At 40.6% G+C, this 21,487-nt stretch overlaps 1 protein-coding gene across 2 annotated transcripts in view; it reads right to left on the reverse strand.

The window, feature by feature from the left end:
• Window positions 1–8,161: 8,161 nt before the first annotated feature.
• LOC147028572 (septin-5-like) overlaps window positions 8,162–21,487 on the reverse strand; it is a 39,587-nt gene continuing 26,261 nt past the window's right edge. For both annotated transcript variants that reach the window (XM_085879113.1, XM_085879114.1), the window contains 5 exons: window positions 18,601–18,705; window positions 17,654–17,750; window positions 16,493–16,628; window positions 14,677–14,734; window positions 8,162–9,031 (listed from right to left, as the gene is read on the reverse strand). In XM_085879113.1, the coding sequence (XP_085735239.1) occupies window positions 8,951–9,031; window positions 14,677–14,734; window positions 16,493–16,628; window positions 17,654–17,750; window positions 18,601–18,705 (477 nt within the window). In that variant the 3' untranslated portion in view covers window positions 8,162–8,950. The remainder of the gene's footprint in view (window positions 9,032–14,676; window positions 14,735–16,492; window positions 16,629–17,653; window positions 17,751–18,600; window positions 18,706–21,487) is intronic.

Consider the following 21,487-nt stretch of genomic DNA (forward strand, 5'->3'; position numbering starts at 1 on the left):
GACACACTCAGTCGATCAATGTAATGTACTCGATAGACAGGGATGAAGGCTCTGAAGTGGGAACAACAGGTTTCATTCCGACACGGCACACGGCACGGCACGGCACACGGGCGGGTCACGTGACTGGTTAACCACGCCCCGGTGCATGTGTTATAAACGACTGATACATGTCAATCAAGGCCGTGTTGCGACGTCAGATGTAAAACAGCAGGAGGTTGAATGACTCACTCGATACGGAGCAAAGATGTCGCTCGATCGATCAATACAACCTCCTTTTTCTTTTGTCAAGGTCGCCCTGGCATGAAGGATTTCAAATATGTCTCATGGGGGCTGGGGGGGCTGGGGGGGCTGTGTGTGCGATTTCTTTCGGCAACGCATGATGGACACGTCAACAAGTCACTTTAGCAAAGTCTCAACCAAGTCTCAAGTCTTATTGAACCCCAAGTCTCAAATCTTATTGAACCCCAAGTCTCAAGTCTTATTGAACCCCAAGTCTCAAATCTTATTGAACCCCAAGTCTCAAATCTTATTGAACTCAAGTCTCAAGTCTTATTGAACTCAAGTCTCAAGTCTTATTGAACTCAAGTCTCAAATCTTATTGAACTCAAGTCTCAAGTCTTATTGAACCCCAAGTCTCAAATCTTATTGAACCCCAAGTCTCAAGTCTTATTGAACCCCAAGTCTCAAATCTTATTGAACCCCAAGTCTCAAGTCTTATTGAACTCAAGTCTCAAGTCTTATTGAACTCAAGTCTCAAGTCTTATTGAACCCCAAGTCTCAAATCTTATTGAACCCCAAGTCTCAAGTCTTATTGAACTCAAGTCTCAAATCTTATTGAACCCCAAGTCTCAAGTCTTATTGAACCCCAAGTCTCAAATCTTATTGAACCCCAAGTCTCAAATCTTATTGAACCCCAAGTCTCAAATCTTATTGAACCCCAAGTCTCAAGTCTTATTGAACTCAAGTCTCAAGTATTATTGAACCCCAAGTCTCAAGTCTTATTGAACCCAAGTCTCAAGTCTTATTGAACCCCAAGTCTCAAGTCTTATTGAACTCAAGTCTCAAGTCTTATTGAACCCCAAGTCTCAAGTCTTATTGAACCCCAAGTCTCAAATCTTATTGAACCCCAAGTCTCAAGTCTTATTGAACTCAAGTCTCAAGTCTTATTGAACTCAAGTCTCAAGTCTTATTGAACTCAAGTCTCAAGTCTTATTGAACCCCAAGTCTCAAATCTTATTGAACCCCAAGTCTCAAGTCTTATTGAACCCCAAGTCTCAAATCTTATTGAACCCCAAGTCTCAAGTCTTATTGAACTCAAGTCTCAAGTCTTATTGAACTCAAGTCTCAAGTCTTATTGAACCCAAGTCTCAAGTCTTATTGAACTCAAGTCTCAAGTCTTATTGAACTCAAGTCTCAAATCTTATTGAACCCCAAGTCTCAAGTCTTATTGAACTCAAGTCTCAAATCTTATTGAACCCCAAGTCTCAAATCTTATTGAACCCCAAGTCTCAAGTCTTATTGAACTCAAGTCTCAAGTATTATTGAACCCCAAGTCTCAAGTCTTATTGAACCCAAGTCTCAAGTCTTATTGAACCCCAAGTCTCAAGTCTTATTGAACTCAAGTCTCAAGTCTTATTGAACCCCAAGTCTCAAGTCTTATTGAACCCCAAGTCTCAAATCTTATTGAACCCCAAGTCTCAAGTCTTATTGAACTCAAGTCTCAAGTCTTATTGAACCCCAAGTCTCAAGTCTTATTGAACTCAAGTCTCAAGTATTATTGAACCCCAAGTCTCAAGTCTTATTGAACCCAAGTCTCAAGTCTTATTGAACTCAAGTCTCAAGTATTATTGAACCCCAAGTCTCAAGTCTTATTGAACCCAAGCCTCAAGTCTTATTGAACCCCAAGTCTCAAGTCTTATTGAACCCCAAGTCTCAAGTCTTATTGAACTCAAGCCTCAAGTCTTATTGAACCCAAGTCTCAAGTCTTATTGAACCCCAAGTCTCAAATCTTATTGAACCCCAAGTCTCAAGTCTTATTGAACTCAAGTCTCAAGTCTTATTGAACCCCAAGTCTCAAATCTTATTGAACCCCAAGTCTCAAGTCTTATTGAACTCAAGTCTCAAGTCTTATTGAACCCCAAGTCTCAAGTCTTATTGAACTCAAGTCTCAAGTCTTATTGAACCCCAAGTCTCAAATCTTATTGAACCCCAAGTCTCAAGTCTTATTGAACTCAAGTCTCAAGTCTTATTGAACCCCAAGTCTCAAGTCTTATTGAACCCCAAGTCTCAAATCTTATTGAACCCCAAGTCTCAAGTCTTATTGAACTCAAGTCTCAAGTCTTATTGAACTCAAGTCTCAAGTCTTATTGAACCCCAAGTCTCAAATCTTATTGAACCCCAAGTCTCAAGTCTTATTGAACTCAAGTCTCAAGTCTTATTGAACCCCAAGTCTCAAGTCTTATTGAACCCAAGTCTCAAGTCTTATTGAACCCAAGCCTCAAGTCTTATTGAACCCAAGCCTCAAGTCTTATTGAACCCAAGTCTCAAGTCTTATTGAACCCAAGTCTCAAATCTTATTGAACCCCAAGTCTCAAGTCTTATTGAACCCCAAGTCTCAAGTCTTATTGAACTCAAGTCTCAAGTCTTATTGAACCCCAAGTCTCAAATCTTATTGAACCCCAAGTCTCAAGTCTTATTGAACTCAAGTCTCAAGTCTTATTGAACCCCAAGTCTCAAATCTTATTGAACCCAAGTCTCAAGTCTTATTGAACCCCAAGTCTCAAGTCTTATTGAACTCAAGTCTCAAGTCTTATTGAACCCAAGTCTCAAATCTTATTGAACCCCAAGTCTCAAGTCTTATTGAACTCAAGTCTCAAGTCTTATTGAACCCAAGTCTCAAGTCTTATTGAACCCAAGTCTCAAGTCTTATTGAACCCAAGTCTCAAGTCTTATTGAACCCCAAGTCTCAAGTCTTATTGAACCCAAGTCTCAAGTCTTATTGAACCCAAGTCTCAAGTCTTATTGAACCCCAAGTCTCAAGTCTTATTGAACCCAAGTCTCAAGTCTTATTGAACCCAAGCCTCAAGTCTTATTGAACCCAAGCCTCAAGTCTTATTGAACCCAAGCCTCAAGTCTTATTGAACCCAAGCCTCAAGTCTTATTGAACCCAAGTCTCAAGTCTTATTGAACCCAAGTCTCAAGTCTTATTGAACCCAAGCCTCAAGTCTTATTGAACCCAAGCCTCAAGTCTTATTGAACCCAAGCCTCAAGTCTTATTGAACCCAAGCCTCAAGTCTTATTGAACCCAAGCCTCAAGTCTTATTGAACCCAAGTCTCAAGTCTTATTGAACCCAAGTCTCAAGTCTTATTGAACCCAAGCCTCAAGTCTTATTGAACCCAAGCCTCAAGTCTTATTGAACCCAAGCCTCAAGTCTTATTGAACCCAAGTCTCAAGTCTTATTGAACCCAAGCCTCAAGTCTTATTGAACCCAAGCCTCAAGTCTTATTGAACCCAAGTCTCAAGTCTGGTTGAGCCCAAGTGTCAAGTCTTATTGAACCCAAGTCTCAAATCTTATTGAACGCAGATCTCAAGTCTTTGAGGGAAAGTTTCAAGTCACCATAGTATTACTTCAACTTGTGTCGAGTCCCACCTTTACTTCTAAACCGAATGGAATACATACAAGCTGTCAAGGAATCAAGACATGGGGCTTCATTTATTTCATTGTATGTTCTGAAAAGGTGTTTAACAAGTTCTTATTTCTCAACTTCATACAGTCGACTTTTTATCTTTCCAAAACGAAGTTTTTGCATGATATGTTAGTCAGCTTGCATGTTTCATTTTTTATTTTTATTTTTTTTTTTGTTTGTCTGTAATCACGCATAAAAAATTCTGCAGAGCACAGTTATCATTGGAAATTTTTGTAACTTCGCATATCAGAGGCCTATAGAGGTCCCTTTCAGCGCACAAAATTTTGAAGGTCAAGGTCAAAGGTCAAGGATTTGTCGCAAATCAGGGGAGTCGACGAAACCCTTATTTTTTGAGTAATTTTGATTGGATCGTTTTCAAACTTCATGGGAATATAGTTCATGGTCTGGTGCTCAGCTGATTAGTTTTTGGTAGCGATTGGCCTTGACCTTCATGGTTAGCGCCTGAGGTCAAACATTTGACCCCAAGTTCAAATTTTCAAGTTTTAGGAACCATATCGTGTAGTACCTCAAATTGAACACCTCGATGAGTGCTTTCTAGATATGTCAAGCTTGAGACATTATGACGTCATTTGGTGACGTTATGAGACAAACGCATATTTTTCATGGTTACTCTGTAGAACAATTCTCATCAGAATCTCTCGTCGGCAGATATTCCTCAAGGAGTTGCTCCTGGTGGATAGCAGCTCTGTTCACCTCAGTGTGACCTTAAAGAAGTCACACGTGGTCACCTTTTGGCAAGATACGGGTCACCCTGCGGGTGACATTGGTTTATTTATTTTTGTTTTTGCTTTGTTCCAAGCAAAAATAAATTTATGTTAAATTCACTTCTTATATCTAGCGTACCGACTTGAACAAATGTATACGCAACTAGTCAGTCGCCTTAGTTTATGTTTATATGGTTTACATGTCGAACCAAAGTATTCAATGTAGAATGAGAAAGATTTCAATAATTCACTGTTGACTAAGTTTAAATAATCCAAGTCCCATGACATTTATATCATCACCAAGTCATTTTATCGGGTCAGGACGTGCACAAGGCCACGTTTCCCCGACTTGACACGAATGTCGATGACAAGGTTTGAATAAAGTTGTCCTTCCATTGGTAAGACTGGTGCTTGCTACTTGGACGTGGTGTGCTCTGTGCAGTCTGGAGAGTGAGACACTCCCTTTAACCTTAGTGGAGAACGGAATGTGACCCGGCGGCCGTAAACGCTGGCATGCTGCACATGTGCAGCATACATGTACAGTGCAAGGTATATGTCGTCATTGACCAAACCGTGCACCCACCGACTGAAAATCATTTACTATTTTTTTTTGAAACACGTTTTGATTCATTGTTAATTCAACAATTATTTTCCCAACATTGTTTAAGAGTCATTACAACCTCATGAGGAGTCGCATGAAAGTTTCAAGCAAGTCGCATGTCCCGAGTCTGAGTCTCTGGTCAATTTCATCAAGTCCGGGTGAAGTCGCAAAATTTTTCAACTCCAGTCCGAGTCACTGATTTGAGTCCCCAACTCTGATACATGATCTCACAACCTATAAAGTGATCTTAGTCATCCCTGTAACCGTCACAACCTATTGGTGTGTAAATGACTCCCAGTGGGTTGAAGATGGTGCAAAAGATAGTATAGTTATTTCCTTCATGAGTGTCTCACCATAAGCGTAAATTTATTGCATGTGATATCAGATATGGGCCGTGCCGCCACTTATGTAATAGTAAGACGACATAAACCTTCCCTATTGTGTGTATCTAAAAAATACCAACTTTCTAACCCAATTTATTTCGTTCTTCACTTGGTTATCTGTCATAAATGGTTCTTTTGCGTTTGAGTTGGCCTTGGGGTGCCAGTTTAGGCAGGGAATGGATGTTGTGGGGTGGAATGGAACCAAGCTCATGTTTCTGCAATATCGAGGCTCATGGAAGAGGTAGAACAGAATGGAATGGAACAAAATGGAAAGGGGAAAACACCAACAGCAGGGAAGAAGGGAGAGAGATCAAGGGGAGGTGAATAAGCTGCACACAAGCTGAAGGAAGCAGCAAGAAGAGAAAGGGAAGGTGGAGAATAAACAGAAAAGGAACAAATCAACTGACAACTAACAAACGAAAAGAGGTGAGGGAGAGGGGGAAAAATATCTCAATAACCTGGAAAAGGGAATGCTTGGGAATGGGGTCATTTGGGGTAGAAGAGATCATCAGTATTGATGGGGGGTGACCTGACGTAGTGAAGAACAGCAGCCTTGAAGACAAAGATGGAAGAATGGGACCAAAAAGACTGGGAAAGTTGATCCACAGATGAGAGAAAAGAGGAACAAATGAGTGGAGGTGAGCAGTGAGATTTTGGTTTGTTTTTGTATATTTTCTCTAATAATACAGTGTGTGTGTGTGTGTGTGTGTGTGTGTGTGTGTGTGTGTGTGTGTGTGTGTGTGTGTGTGTGTGTGTGTGTGTGTGTGTGTGTGTGTGTGTGTGTGTGTGTGTGTGTGTGTGTGTGTGTGTGTGTGTGTGTGTGTGTGTGTCCTGGTGCCTGTCCTCGTAAGTTAAGATTGCAGAAGATTATTATTTCGGGTTGTCTGCTCTGTGTCTGTTTTTGTAAGTTGCTTGTATTATATATTATCGTCGCACCTCATGCTTCTTTCCATCCCTGCATTACACACACCAATAAAACTATTCACTGTACCACATAACTTTCCTCACCTGCTTGTAAATAAAATTATAATTAGAAATGTTCAGCTCATTTTTTTCTGTTCTTTCATTGATCCAGCATGGTCCGAATCCTAGCTTAGCCAGGGCTTTATTCCCAATGATCCGTTCCTTTTAGCCAGTACGTCATTGGCAGTATCGCTCAGCTGCATCCGGTCCAGTAAAGTGATCCGGTTCGGACAAGGCATAACGAGGGCGTATTCCCCGGTCATTAAATCACGTGAATCATTAGGTAACCCGGTTAATCCAGAGCCTGGAGGACCCAAGGTCACGTGGTTGAGTTATTGGCATTCACGGTCAGTTAGCGACCCACCGCGTCACGGAATTATCCGTGTGCGGCAGCCTACAATTCTGGGGATTACGGTGGGAGCCGAGATAGCTTCCCCCCCCCCCCCCGGTGGTCTTCTCACCCGACCCCCGGCCCGCAACAATATATACATATATATATATATATATATATATATATATGTATCCATATAGATGTATATATATACATATATATTCACATACACACATATATATATATATATATATATATATATATATATATATATATATATATATATATATATATATATGTATGTGCAGTATCAATGTTGTGTTGTCACTGAACAACTCCCTCAAACTTTTGTGAAATCATACCAAACTTCTGGTCTGCACCTACCCCTTCCATATGTATATCCTGATGTTTTGCTTTTCTTTAAAAAAAAAAGAAAAACTTTTGTCAAGTTTTATTTTTTGACCTGAAGTTGTCAAGCGGCAATGTTGAAGTCACAGTGCTCAGCTGGCACGTGGGAGGAATGCATGTCATGTTTTCATTCCTTTATATTATTCATGATTTGAAGTATTTTGGTTAAAACAAGCCTGTGTCTCTTTCACTATGTGTGGTGAGGTGAGCATAGCGAGCCAATCCACACTAGTCATTATATATCTGTATAAATAATTGTGATAAAATAGGTGTTTGCTGACGGGGAAGGTTAAAAATTCAAGGTGACCATTTTCGAAATAGCCACAGGTGTCCATAATCCCTGAAAATTAAATGAATATCGTCATTCTAAAATATTGAGCACAGAAGAGAAAATTTCATGCAGAAGGGAACAAACATTACAGTTATGACTGGTTGCTCTGAATTCTAAATAATGAGTGATAATTTATTTGGAATCCAGAATCACTGCTCACCTTCACTCATGCATTCCTCATTTTTCCATATGTGGAACCAACTTGCACATCCTCTTCAATCTCATTCTTCCCTCCAGGTCTTTCTTCCAAGATAGCTATTCACCATCATTTCAGATCGTCCCCAATCCAAAACCATGATCTTTTGTACACCCGTTAAACCACCCATAATCACCCCCCCCCCCGCCACCTCCCCAACTATTGCTTCTGTTTCCATCTTGTCCACTCCCTGCATTCTCCCCTACTCCTCATCCTTACCCATATTCATTGTTGTCCATCTGTTTATTTTGTCCCTTGGCCCTGCTGTTGGAATCTCCCCCTCCCCCCACTTTTTCGATGTACCTTTTGTTCTGTTGCGTCCTTATCTGTTTTGTTATTGTTCTTCCACGAGCCTTGACTGTTTGCAATTAAAAAAATTAATAACTTGTAGAACGCAGTGTGCTCTGAACATGCACAGTGAAATGTCTAATCCATCCTTTCATTTTCACAGTAACACGTTAACTCGTTTTGTTACAAAATCGAATGGAGACAAGAAAGGTAAGCATATGATATATCACAATGAATGTCACATTGGCATCGAGTAGTGACTAATTTTATTGGACAAACAAGTTGTGAAACCTCTTACCTCTGGTTAAATAAAAGTGTACAGTAAATTTTGTTTAACTTAACATCAATTTAGATGTCAAAATAAAATAACAGTAAATTCTAACACCTTCAACATGTCATCAATAATAATGGACTCTGACAGAGCCAAATTTGGAAATGGCAATTTTAAAAACACCTTCCTTGTTCATTTTACATAAGTGTTGTAAACCCATACTTTCAAAAAAATAATCAACGACATCATAATATCGATTGTGCGGCTTTATGCTGTGATTTAAATATCAAACGAAAGCCTGAATCGTAACCGATCCAAATGGATCAGATTGAGTTTTGGGTGGAGGGAGTAGGGGATGGTAGAAAATGGATTTAATAAAATAACGAAATAAGGATATGATAATCGTGTGTGAGGTTTGTGGGTTTCTTGACATAGGAATGATTTTTATTACTTCTTAATAAAACACTTGTCAGACAGAGAAGCAACCAATCACTGAGTCAAGCAACTACTGTATTTGGTCGTTTTCAAATGTTTTATCTGTAAACCATTCCCATGCTCTGATACAAAGCTCATTGTCAAGCTAAAAGTTATTCGTTCGTGTAACTGAACGTTCATGTTACCGATTGAGCTATTTATTTGTAACATTGCCTGGTCAGACATAATTGCACATCCTTTCACTATCTTTAAGATCACCAAAACTGCAAGCAGGTCAAACTCGCACCCACTCTGCGTAGTGTGTAATCCCACAAGTTCTCCTCCATTCTCGTCAAAGCTGAAGTTCATCTTCCACATGCTGCTTGTTTAACTTTTCTTGCATATTGCTCAGTAGGGCTTGCATTTTCTTCAACTATAGAGGAAATTGAAAAAGGGAAGGGAGGAGAGAGAGCACAGTGCATATATTTAATTATACACATAGTCAGTGAACAAATATTACATGAGCCTTTATTGGAATTGAAATGATGAGTCTGTCTCAAAAACACATTATTCAATTTGAATTATAATGGCCCAGAAAACTGTTAAATACTCAAAGCAATATTCCAAACAGGGCACTGTCATTGAATATAATCGTCATTCATATGCATCACCGGACTGCTAGTTTGCCTTTGCTGCTGATGTAATGATGCTAAGATGAAGGCAAGGATTTTGAATTTAGCAAGGGTACCAGAACACAGTATCCTGCTCTTTTACTAAGGGACTGTAGGACCTTTAACGTCCACCAATGAATGTTATCAGATGGAAGAGTGAGCTTAATGTCCCTCTTGAACAATTATGAGCTGGGGGTCTTTTAGGGGACAAAGGGAGTGTTTCCACAATGATGGCAAAAGACGAAACAGAAATGGTGCAGCAAAGTTTGCAATGGAAATTGAAAAGGGGTAAAGGCCTTTTTTTGGAGAAAGGAGGGTGGAGATGCTGTTGATGGCAGAATTGATAATGATTGCGTGGTTTATGTGGACAGACAACAAACGGTTGTCAGAGGAGGGGAGAAGTTAAAGATTATCTACCAACACCAAGGGTTTAAAGTACGATCACAAAGCGAGCGCCAAGGGTAAGCCACCCCAAGCACCCGTGATCCAATGACGGCCATATGTTTTTCAGACTGCCATATGACCTTGAACTTCGACGTTTATGAGTCGAGTGCGAGTTCATAAAATGTACACCATGTACAATCTAACCAAAAAACTCAACATCATGAAAATCGGAGGAAAATTATTCAAATTTTATCAAAAATGTTTTTATGTTAATGAGGTTACAATCGGAAAAATGTAGGTCAAGAACATGAATCAAAATATCAGGTGCACAACGTCAGTGCAGGTACACGATTATGATGCAAGAACATCTTGGAAGGCCAAGCGGTCTTTGAGATTCCACATTGGCAAAATTGAACAATGCCAAAAATGTGTTATTTTTTCAAACCTCCATTTGACCTTTGACCCTTAAGGCCCGGTCACACCTTGACGTTTTAGCCAGCAATGGCAACGTATTAAAATGTATGTAAAACGCTGGCTTACGTTGAACTTTTGATGTTTTTTTTTTTTTAAAGATTCGGACGTATTCATAACGACTTGGTCTTATGCATACCGTATTAGTAACGGACACAGAACGTTTCGTTGTGTTATAGATTACTTATACCAACGAGTGCTGAACCTGTTATCGACCTTCACAACCTATGCCCAACGATAGTCTAACTTATGCATAGCGCGCTGCACGCATGGCCGACGATCACGTGGCGTAGCCTATTAAAAGGCTGCCGCACAACGATTCAAATCATAACCGCCGCAGAAATGGAAGTGTCAACATCGCAGTCACACCTTGGCGATCTTGCCAGCGTATGCCGACCTCTGAAAATGCGTCTAAAACGCTGGCGCACGTCAAATACGGTATGGGTAAGTTTGGTATGCGTGAAGAGAACGCTAAAGTACGCTATCATACGTCGTATTAAATGGAGTACGTCTTGTAATTTTAAACATGTTGAAAATTTTACGACGTACTTTCCGTATGACACACGCTCCGCATGCGATGGGAATAAGTTGTACGCACGATATGTGATCGTTGACACACATCGACACACGTTACTTGTAAGGTGCTCATAAGTCGAAACACGTCAAGGTAATGGTTAGCGTCAGTGTTCCAGACTCCTGTTTTTTTTTTTTCTTCGGTATGATGGTGTTCAGTGTACAGTGCGGTTATGATTTAAATCGTTGAGCGGCAGCCTATTAATTATATTATATTATAACCGCACTAGAAATCGAAGTGTCAACATCACCATCATACCGAAGGAAGGAAGAAAAAAAAAAAACTAAAAAAAAAAAACCAGGGAGTCTGGAACACTGACGCCAACCATTACCTTGATGTGTTTCGACTTATGAGCACCTTACAAGTAACTTTTGTCAACGTGTGTCACCGATCGCGTAACTTGAGTACAACACGTAACTCATAGGTTAGAAATAAGTTTCGGGTACGCTAAACATTACCTGGACGTGTTTCGACTTATGAGTAACTCACAATAACGTGTGTCGACGTGTGTCAACGATCGCATGACGTGCCTACAACTTAGGGCCAGCGTTAGGCGGAACGTGTGAGTCATACGCTGGCATAAGTCTTAAAATTTCAAGCATGGAAAAGTTGAGGACAACCGAAAAGTACAACGTTTAAAGCCAGCGTACAATGACGTATGGCAGTGTTTTTCAGCGTGCTCTCAATGTTATCAAAACTTACCCATAGCGTATTCGACGTGTACCAGCGTTTTAGACAAATTTTCCCAAAATCGGCATAAGCTGGCTAAAACGTCAAGGTGTGACTGGACCTTTAGCTCTGAGGAGTATGAAGCAAATTAAAGGCAAATGCGCCTTGCTCTACTCTAGGCTATCTAGGGAGGGCAATTTTGTTCCAACCGGTTAAAAATTAGTTGTTATGGTAAAAACAAAAAAAGTAAACATTTCAATACTTAGGCCATGACCTTAAAATTGGGTCAAGGTCAAAAAGTCAACCCCGCATATTTTGTGTTCCCATTATTATTGTCAAGTTTATGCTATTCGGCAATTGATTGAGCAGTAAAAAAATTTATGGTTACTATTTATTAATTTTAATTATGCAATTAATCAATTAATCAATGAATTATTGTACACCGCTCCCTCCCAATTCTGACTCCATGTGCTGCAAGGCACCGGTGCCCCGGCGATTTCGCTTGCTGGAGGATTGTTATTTATTTATTTGGCATGGGGGCGGTGTACTTAGAATATCCCGCGACTTGTTGGATGTTTTTTTTTGTATCATGGTGACCTGAAGTTTGATGAGCATCAAAATCTTATGGGACACTGAGGCTCGACATTGGCTAAAGTAAATGAATGCATCAGAGAAATGAGCAACTCTCAAGGAGCAATTGTGTAGGATGCAGAGTCAAGGTATTCCAGTGAGATGTATAGGTCGAGGCAGAAACAGACCAGGGTGGAGGAGTGGGGTTTTCTTTATTATTCATTATTTAAATGACAAACAAATAACACACGATTGCAACACAAATGTAGAGATAGAGGTGGATGTAAAGAATGTGGGTGGTTTTGCATTTATTAGGTGTGCTTTTTGGGGAGCACACTTCAACCATTTGTTTTTATCTGATAGTTTCCGATATATTTTTCTCCTTTCCCATTTTTGGTTCTTGTTACCTCCACCACCGAAGGTGGATGAAGGTTATGTTTTTACCTCTGCCTGTCTGTTTGACTGTCTGTCCGTGTTGTCCATCTGTGTGCAGGATATCTCAAAAAGTTATGGACGGATTCAGATGAAACTTGGTGGACAGGTTGGGTGTGTGACAAGGATGATGAGAATTTTCTGAAGATCTGGTTCTGGGAGTTGTTTTTATTTGTAAAAATTCTCAAGTCATTCTTCAATCACCATTGAGAGATGGTGCCAAAAACGATATGCAGCAGGAAATTTCAAAAAGTTGATGACTTTATGACATTATGTTGGATTATGACAAAACTTGGGAAGATGAATTGGTAGTTGACAAGAACAAGCAGATTAGATTTGGTTGAGGTGAGAATCCAGATCCGGCCTATCAGTGGGTTACAAAATGTGAATTGTTCAGCCTAGTAGAGGTATGCGCCCTACCGAGTGCCATTCGAGCTCCCCTCGCCGGAGGACAGGGTATTGCATTTGGGTCAGCGTTTGTTTGTCTGTCTGTCTGTACGCACAGAACTTTAGTGTTTTTCTCCGAAACCACTTGTCGGATTGAGACGAATTTTTTACCTTCCGAGTGACTAGTTATGTGGAACGTTTTATTGATAATTATGACAGCAAAGGCCGGTCACATGGTGTGGCAGCCATATTGGATCGAGTGAAAAATCTTTTAAAAATTATTTCTCTTGTTCCGCTTAATCAATCGACGTGAAACTTCACAATTATGATCAAGTAGTCATGTGGAATATACGTTTTAAATTTCATCATCGGATGCGTGGTCTGGCAGTCAGAAATATTTGATTTTTTGAATCTGGGTTCTTTTTGATTCTGTTTTTTTGAATAAGGCTCACTTATTCACAGTACAGACAGGTCAGTCAGGTTTCTTGACTGCCACTGGTAACACGTAACCCAGTGCTACCTGCCGCATGGTCGGGTTGTCGGCGACTAAACCGACACCCCTCGCTGGCTTTTCAGTGGGGAGGGTGACTGTGACACTCTGCCAGGACGAAAAACAACACCTGCCAAAGGGTGGATAAGCTCCTTTAGGGAGCCAACGGCCATCCAGTCAGGAGATGGTGTCTCCGAAGAAACACCCATCCGGTTAGACCGGTTTTTTTAGGTAGTAGATTGTAGACAGTAACCGCCTAGGGTGGTACGACTGTTCTGACTTAGCAGCATTAAAGTGGTGCCCGGAACCATCTTACACTCTCCGTGTCAGGATTGCTGGTCTTACTCTCTGTCTCACTCAAACCATAGCTACCAGTCTAGCTTTAACCTCTCTTTTCTGCAAACAAACATCATATACTTTTCATCATACATTTTTCTTACTCACTCATTTTCCCTCCTTACTTTATACTCTCTTTTCTTACTTCTCTATGCAGTTCTTTTACTTAAGGCTTGGCCTTGATGAGGACAATTTAGTCTGTGCCTGTAGCCTTCAACATTTAAAAAAATAAAAAAAAACTTGGCTGTGCCTGGATGGATTTGAGGGTGGAGGAGTAGCAGCTGAAATGTGAATCCTATTCAGGTTCCTCCTGATGATTTAATCTTCTCACTTTGCTTGTTTGGGTTCCTTATGATTACTCCAATGCAGGACTGTACCTATTTGGTCTTCCATTTGATTTGAATTTATTTTAATCCTTTTCTAAATTCAATTGAATAATACTAAACGTCATGGGTCAGGACCAGGTGTCCAATCAAAGCGGGGTTGCAAAGCGGGACGTCTTGTGACCCGGTCATCACTGCCAGCAGTTATAAAGTGGCAGTTCTATTTTTGTCTCTTATTACTTATGTAACATACCAGTACACAAACATCACACAAAATACACAACACAAAACTACACAAACATCACACAAAACAAGTCCTGATGAGGGTCTGCAATCTCTGATTGCTCTTTTTCTTGTTTGTTCATGCAATGCATGTTTTGCTAGAAGCTCAATGTACCTGAAGCTCCAAATCAAATGGTAGTTTGAAAATTCAAACCGAAAGGAGCCTGAGCCAGAAAGACTCTCATCACACAACAACAGTTGATGTTAAACAATTGCAGAATGTGTCAATAAACCATGAATCAAGTCGTTCTGAAATACCATTTGAATCGATGATACAGTGTACATTACTTCCTACTCCTTACAAATCTGTGCACCACATACAATCTGCTGTCTGTGGAAATGTCAGCAATTTACCTTGTGATCCAATCAAAATCAACCTTCGCTGTATGTTTATGTCCTTACAAAGCCACCAGTTATAGTATCACCCGATTCTTTCTGACACAACAAACAAGAAACATTGAGATCCTTACAAAACAACCAGCAGCTTACCTCCTGCTCCTTTTGCTGAATCATCTCATCAGTTGTCGGTGGTATATCTCCATTCTTCCTGTCCATCACAATAGTAGGGTGTTAATATTGTTTGTATTTGATACGTAAATCATGTTTTGAACAACATCTTCTCCAACAATTTGCTTTTTAGACCAGAATAAAATTTTTAAAAAATTAACTTTTATCACACAGGCATTACTTATCCCTGCCCTTGTAAAACACTGCAATAGTAAAGCTTTTGTGAAACACTACAGTTTATCATATTGTATTTATAACATGCTGTACTAAGGATGGCCCCGAGACACGATGCACACTTGCGTCCCATTTGCCGACATTAGTTGATGGACGTCAAAGATGCCGTTTGTCGGCCTTTGCCAAGAGTAGGCGAGCCATCGCCGGCACCATGGCCAAGTTACAAAGAATGGATGCTGTCCTAAATTACTACATTCTATAAGTTGGAGGCAATAATTAAAGCAAGTATGAGAGTAAAAAAAAGGTTTGCAAATAGGCTTTGGTTATTTCTCATGTGATGCAGTTTATTTACCACATGTATGGATTTATTTTACCACCTGCTGACAATGTGAGCAATTGTAAATGAGCCAAGGGTTTTGGTGGGAGAGGCAGTATTGCAAAGCAAAACGAGTGCAGATGACTGGGGGGTGGAGACAAGGCTTCGCAAGCAGGTGGAGTGTCACTATGCTGTTTTGGATGAAAGGTGAAAGGGATGCAAGACAAAAGCTCTGCATGGTGTCACTAAGACGCAAGAGGAAAAGCCAGACATGAAAGTGCCATTGGCCATAGTGAAGCCAACATCCAAGGGTGAAAGCTGGTGAGGATCAGACAAAGTGCTAAACTGTCTCCAAAGGAATGAGCTTCTTCTTCTTATTCTTGCACATGCAGCTGAGCTGTCAGGTCGCTATCATTTTGTTGGGGCACGACTATACCATTGAAGCTGTGCCCCTATAATCCATCCATCCATTGGGACCATACTCTGTGCAGAGCGTTGGTGCTGCCAGATCAGTCTCCTTGGCTATTGGACACAATCCTGGACGGGTCGCCACTCGGACATAGTGTACCAGCATGCTGGCACTCATTTTGCCGACCTCGGATGGATGACAGGCTGTCAACCCTACCTGGTATTAATTCAGCAGCCAACAGGGCTCAAACTCAGCAATCTAAAATCCCAAGCCAGCCACCCTAACCACGAAGCGAACACCAGGCTTATAAGGAATGAGCTAGTAAGACTGGACGATTTGCCAATGCCCCAGCTGAGTGGAAAACATCATGAAAGTCCACAAGGGCATGTGTAAAGCCAGAAGTGGCAAACAGCTGGTGTCCTGGTACTGGCCTTTGTGAATTGGAAGCACAGATCTGTAAGGGGCTGTGGGAGGCACAAGATAGTATGCATGACTGCGCAGGGGAAGTAAGAGCTAGTGTCCATGCCATTCACCAGTCTGAATGCAACTCAGACTAGACAGTATCCATGGCACTGGCTTGTGGCCCTGGCTCAGCCGCTTGACCACATGCCGGTTCACCTTTCTAACCCTTTCGTCCAGATGTAATAAAATCTACAAAAGAGCTGTCTATCTTTGTGGCTTACATGAAATACATCACCTTAGTCCAATAAAAGATGTTAATTGACAACCTTTTTACAAAAGTATTGTAATAGTAAACTATAGACAATTTTTGTAAGGAAAGACAATGACCATAATTGCCCTTTTTTGTTGTTGTTGGTACTATCAGGGAATGCAGGTGGTATGCAGATATCCTAAATAGTGTGAGATTTGTGAGTGTCATATCAGCCAGCGGGTGTTACGTGTTTGGCATTTGTAGACGTTGAGAACGAAATGCTTCGTAGTGATGTTCTGCTGTGCTGTCTTTAAGATCTTGAGTGTGAGTTTGAACAAGAACACTCCGCAAAGTTGCACTCTCCGAGTGCAGCATGTTCTCTACTACGGAGGTGAGAGATGGGGAAGAGGGGACAGTAAAAAGGACAAAAAGACATTCTCTTATTGTAATATTTCCTTTTCTAGCTGTCTACGGAGATTCATAATCAGAAATACAAGTTCAAGTCCTTAATCATCCCTGTAAGTTGATAAAGCTGTGAAAGTTGTTAAGCACGAGTGAATCGGCTTAAAAAATCTGGTAACGGACCAATTGGGAAACGCATATTTAAAGTGCTATTGAAAGATTAACTTGATGCCTCTCATCCATGTCAGCCTCCGCCACGGTTTTATCAGAACGAGCTGATTCGTCACACGGTCACGGATGTTTAACCCAAATATGGGGCCATTCAAAAATTACATAACACTATTTTTTAAGGAGGCGCATACGGGCTTGATTAAACCTTACAAATAATTTTTAATCGACATACGATTAGATTTTTCGGGGTCTTTCATCGTGATTAACACTCGACCCAAACGAAGCCAATGGAAATCTGATGCAACAAAACCCGGACAGTGCATAATCAACAGAGGCCAACAGGCCTGACATGTTCTGCCCACCAGAAAACCAAGATGGCGGCCATATAATTTTGTCTGGGTGCCATAGCTGGTGGAGTGAAGCGACTGATGTGGGTGTGGTCTGGCAGTTGTCTGACCAATGGGTGCAGATTTCATAAATCGACCCCCCCCCCCCCGACAAGAACCACAACAACCACAACAACAACAACAATGTGGAGCTCTTATAGACCTGGGACATGTCACAGATTAAAAAACAAAACAAAGGTTTATACGTTAGTGGAAAGAATAGCAGAAGCTATTGTACAAAGCATTCAAAAGCCAAGTCAGGGATTAAAAAAAAGCTTCCAAATTACATATCAAGATCAGCAAAACCAAATAACATCCATTATTTGACATCCTACATCGTGATAAATGTGTTCCGGGTCGTCGTTAGATATTCCCGGACATTCTGAACAAATATATATCTATCTATATCTCTCTCTCATATGCTTCCCTTCTCTCTCTCACCCTCTCACCCTCCACAATTCCCCATGGGTAGAGTCGACCTCTGACCTTCCGACCATTGACTTCTACCACCATGTTGCTTCCAACTACAGCAAAAGGTACACTCTCCTGTAGCAGACAGAGAAAAGGGGAAGCACAGAATTAAAGAGGCATACAAAAGACAGGAATGCAACAAATAACGCATCCAACAGATATTCCAATACAAATAAGCAGGTATATACAAAGGAAATGGGACAGTAAAGGAATAAGCAGTGTTATTACATTTTTCATTTTATTAATGCACTGGTTTAAGGCTCATAGGGGAGCTTGTTGCATTTATCCCACATAGTAAAAGGACAACTCCTTATTTGAAATATGAAGCATGGTGTTGGCTTAGTGGTTAGGGTGGCTGGCTTAAGATCAACTGTGTCCCCAGAAAATGATGCAGCCAAGCAGCCACAGGCTGCGTATGAATAAATAACCATGCCATTCTTCCTTCAGATCAAGAGCAAGTTAAGTCATGGATTGTAATCTGTTGATTCTGGATTTCACGTGTCATTTCAAGACATGTCAGATTAAGTCAGGAATCTAGGCTGGCCATTCTAGGTTTATATGTTGTTGTCCTCAAACCCACTCTGAACAGACATGGCAGTATGGCAAGGTGCACTGCAATGGTGGTATTTCCATGGGATTTCACCATCGTGTTGCACCAATATTTGGAGTGCATTACTGTCCGAAACATCATAATAAGACACCTTTATAAAGCATGCACTGCCTTACGTACAGTGTGGGAAATGATATGCGCACGCACGCACGCACGCACGCACGCACACATGCACACACACACACACACACACACACACACACACACACACACACACACACACACACACACACACACACACTTTGTGAGATTTCATTTCAAGTCTGTGTGTGCTGTCCCAATACTTATGGTAGTATAGTGTCGGTTCAAACTCACCTTTAATTTCTGGTTTTCAATCTTGTACTCCTCATCCTCCTCCTCGGAGTCACAATCAGGAAATTCATATGTTCGAATGCTGTGTCTCTCAAGGTCATCCCTCACCTACGGACACGCCAGGACCACAATTTGCAAGCACAACAACAAAAACAAAAATGTGATATTGGATTAGATTTGGAAAATAATGGGGGTGGATGGATTAAATTTGGTCGAAACAATTTTTTTAAAATTTCATTTGTTGTAATCTTCCATTCCTCTTTGTAATAACCCTTAAATTACTACTTTACATCATACTCTTCAGGTCTCTGAGGTGCATACGTTTAAAATGAATTCATAGGATAAAGGTGGCAATGATAGAAGTTAAAAATGTACACCAGCCTACAGGAAATGCAGGAAATTGCATGGAGCACTTTGAGGAAAGATTTGTGGAGCTGGATCCAAATACAATCACATATGTGACTAAAAGCAAAAAAAAAAGAGCTTAACTAGAAGGGCACTCTGTAGAGCGCGTACCTCCGCCACATAATGCCTGATCCACAAGGACATATCGGGCCAAATGCATTTTTGAAATTTCATGCTATATATAGCTTTTGGCCCCATCTCTCAATAGTGACGAATCACTTTTAAAATTAAACTATTCTCATATCCAGATCCGGATTCAGATCTTCACCAATCGTCAAGTTCGTCATTGTCACACACCTAACCTGTCCACCAAGTTCATCAGAATTTGTCCAGAACCTTTTGAGATATCGTGCTATATATTTGGTTTCGCCCAATCAATCACTCAATGGTGAGAATCACTGAAAAAAAATTATCGGATTTGGATCTTCACCAAAATTGGATCTATTCTTCCTTGTCAAAGACCCAACGTATGCACCAAGTTTCGTCCCAATCCGCCCACAACTTTTTGAGATATCATGCTACATATCATTTTTATATCTGGTGTTGGCTTAATGGTTAGGGTGGTGGGCTTGGGATCCTAGGATGCTGAGTTCAAATCTCCCTCAGCTGTTGAATTAATACCAGGTGGGGTTGATTCTGTCTCCTTCCGAGGTCGGCAAAATGAGTGCCAGCTTGCTGGTATCCTGTGTCGGAGTGGTGACCCATCCAGGATTGTACCCAATAGCCAAGGAGACTGCTTAGGGAGCACGAACGCTCTGCACAGAGTATGGTTACGATGGATGAATGGATATCATTTTTGGCCCGATCTCTCAATGGTGAAGAATCACTTTTTAAATTCTTGTCGTCTGATCCGGATCCGGATCTTCACCAACATCTAATCAGTTCGTCCTTTTCACACACCCAACCTGCCCACCAAATTGTCCGGATCCATCCACAACTTAGAGATATCCTACACACAGAGAGACAGACAGACAGACACAGAGGGGTGAAAACAGAATCTCCTTCACCTTCGATGGTGGAGATAAAAAATGAATTCACTACCGAGAAGTTTCTCACACAGGCTCGATATCACACCCGGGATATCATGAGAAGGTCGGAAGAGTCAAAGTGATCATGACGAGGTTGTGCAATTACCATAATCATCGAGCACCTTAAAACCCAACATTAACCCTTCATGATGTTGTAGAAATTATAAAGATGATAAATACAATTCCAACTCAGCATTTATTAAGTGGATTGAAGAACAGTTGGAATTACCGTTGACTAATGAAAATTTGGCTTCAAGTTCATTAATAAAATAAAATAATAATAATAATAATAATAATAATAATAAGCTCAAATGAGCTAAGATCCTCGTCCTCTTAATGATGACGTCATAAAAACGAATATGACGTCATTGTGATGTATCAGGTTTGCGATAAATTATTTGTGCTAATGCCGGCTTGATTCCCGCAAACAAAATCCGAACGGCTTGCCTAGTTTTGGACATAATGGTGTAGGCGATTTCCATTAGTGGCGATATTATGACGTCAACTTTTTTCTCCGAAGAATTTCCAAAATCGGAGATGGTTACTGTCTGCGCATGGGCTTTCTGCATATACATGGCAAGTTTCACGAAGATCCGATGAAAACTCTGGGTTGTGAAACAAAAAATGTCAAAAAATAGGAATGACGTCATAAAAATTGATATGACGTCATAGTGATGTATCATATGTGCAGTAATTAATCTCTGCTAATGCCCTGTTTGATTCCCGCAAACAGAATTCAAAAAGCTTGCTAGTTTCGGAGATAATTTTTTAGGCGATTTCCATTAGCGGAGATATTTTGACGTCATAACTTTTTTCTCGGAGGAATTTTCAAAATCGGAGATCGTTACTGTCTGCACAGGGTATTTTTACATCTATATGTCAAGTTTCAGGAAGTTTCGATGAAAACTGTAGGTTGTGAAACAAAAAAAGTCCACAAGAACAACAACGTAAGACTTAGAGATCCTCCACGAGGATCTAAAAAACCTTCTTCACTCGGGAATCACGAAATGACACAAATGGGTAACAGCATTAAGAAAACTAAATAACCTGCAAAAAAAAATCTGTGATTAAAAAAAATCCGAGGCCTCCGAGAGAAACTCCTCAGGGAAGACGTGAAATTCCCATGAATAAAAAAATATAAAAAACCTAACTCAGCACAAGCACTGATAAAAAAATTCAAGTAATAAAGTACAATCCACAACCAAGTCACGTAAAAGAAGTCCTACGAAAATGATGCTCGCTCAGCTGGGTATAAGTGTATGACTCCAAAATTGGTGGAAACAAGAATTGAGTTCTCTGCAAGGTCATCAGTCTGTTCGTCATAATCGCACCTTCCCTTTCCGAAACCAAGCCAAAAAGTGGAAAAGCACCCAGGAAGAACAATGACAATTGATGGATAACAACGGTAAAACCACACTTCATGGTAAAACAGTCGCACTACTCTTGGAATGGTGCAG

This window comes from Eptatretus burgeri, chromosome 4 (assembly GCF_056783735.1).
Source record: "Eptatretus burgeri isolate ZD-2024b chromosome 4, Ebu_testis_v1, whole genome shotgun sequence".
NCBI lineage: Eukaryota > Metazoa > Chordata > Myxini > Myxiniformes > Myxinidae > Eptatretus > Eptatretus burgeri.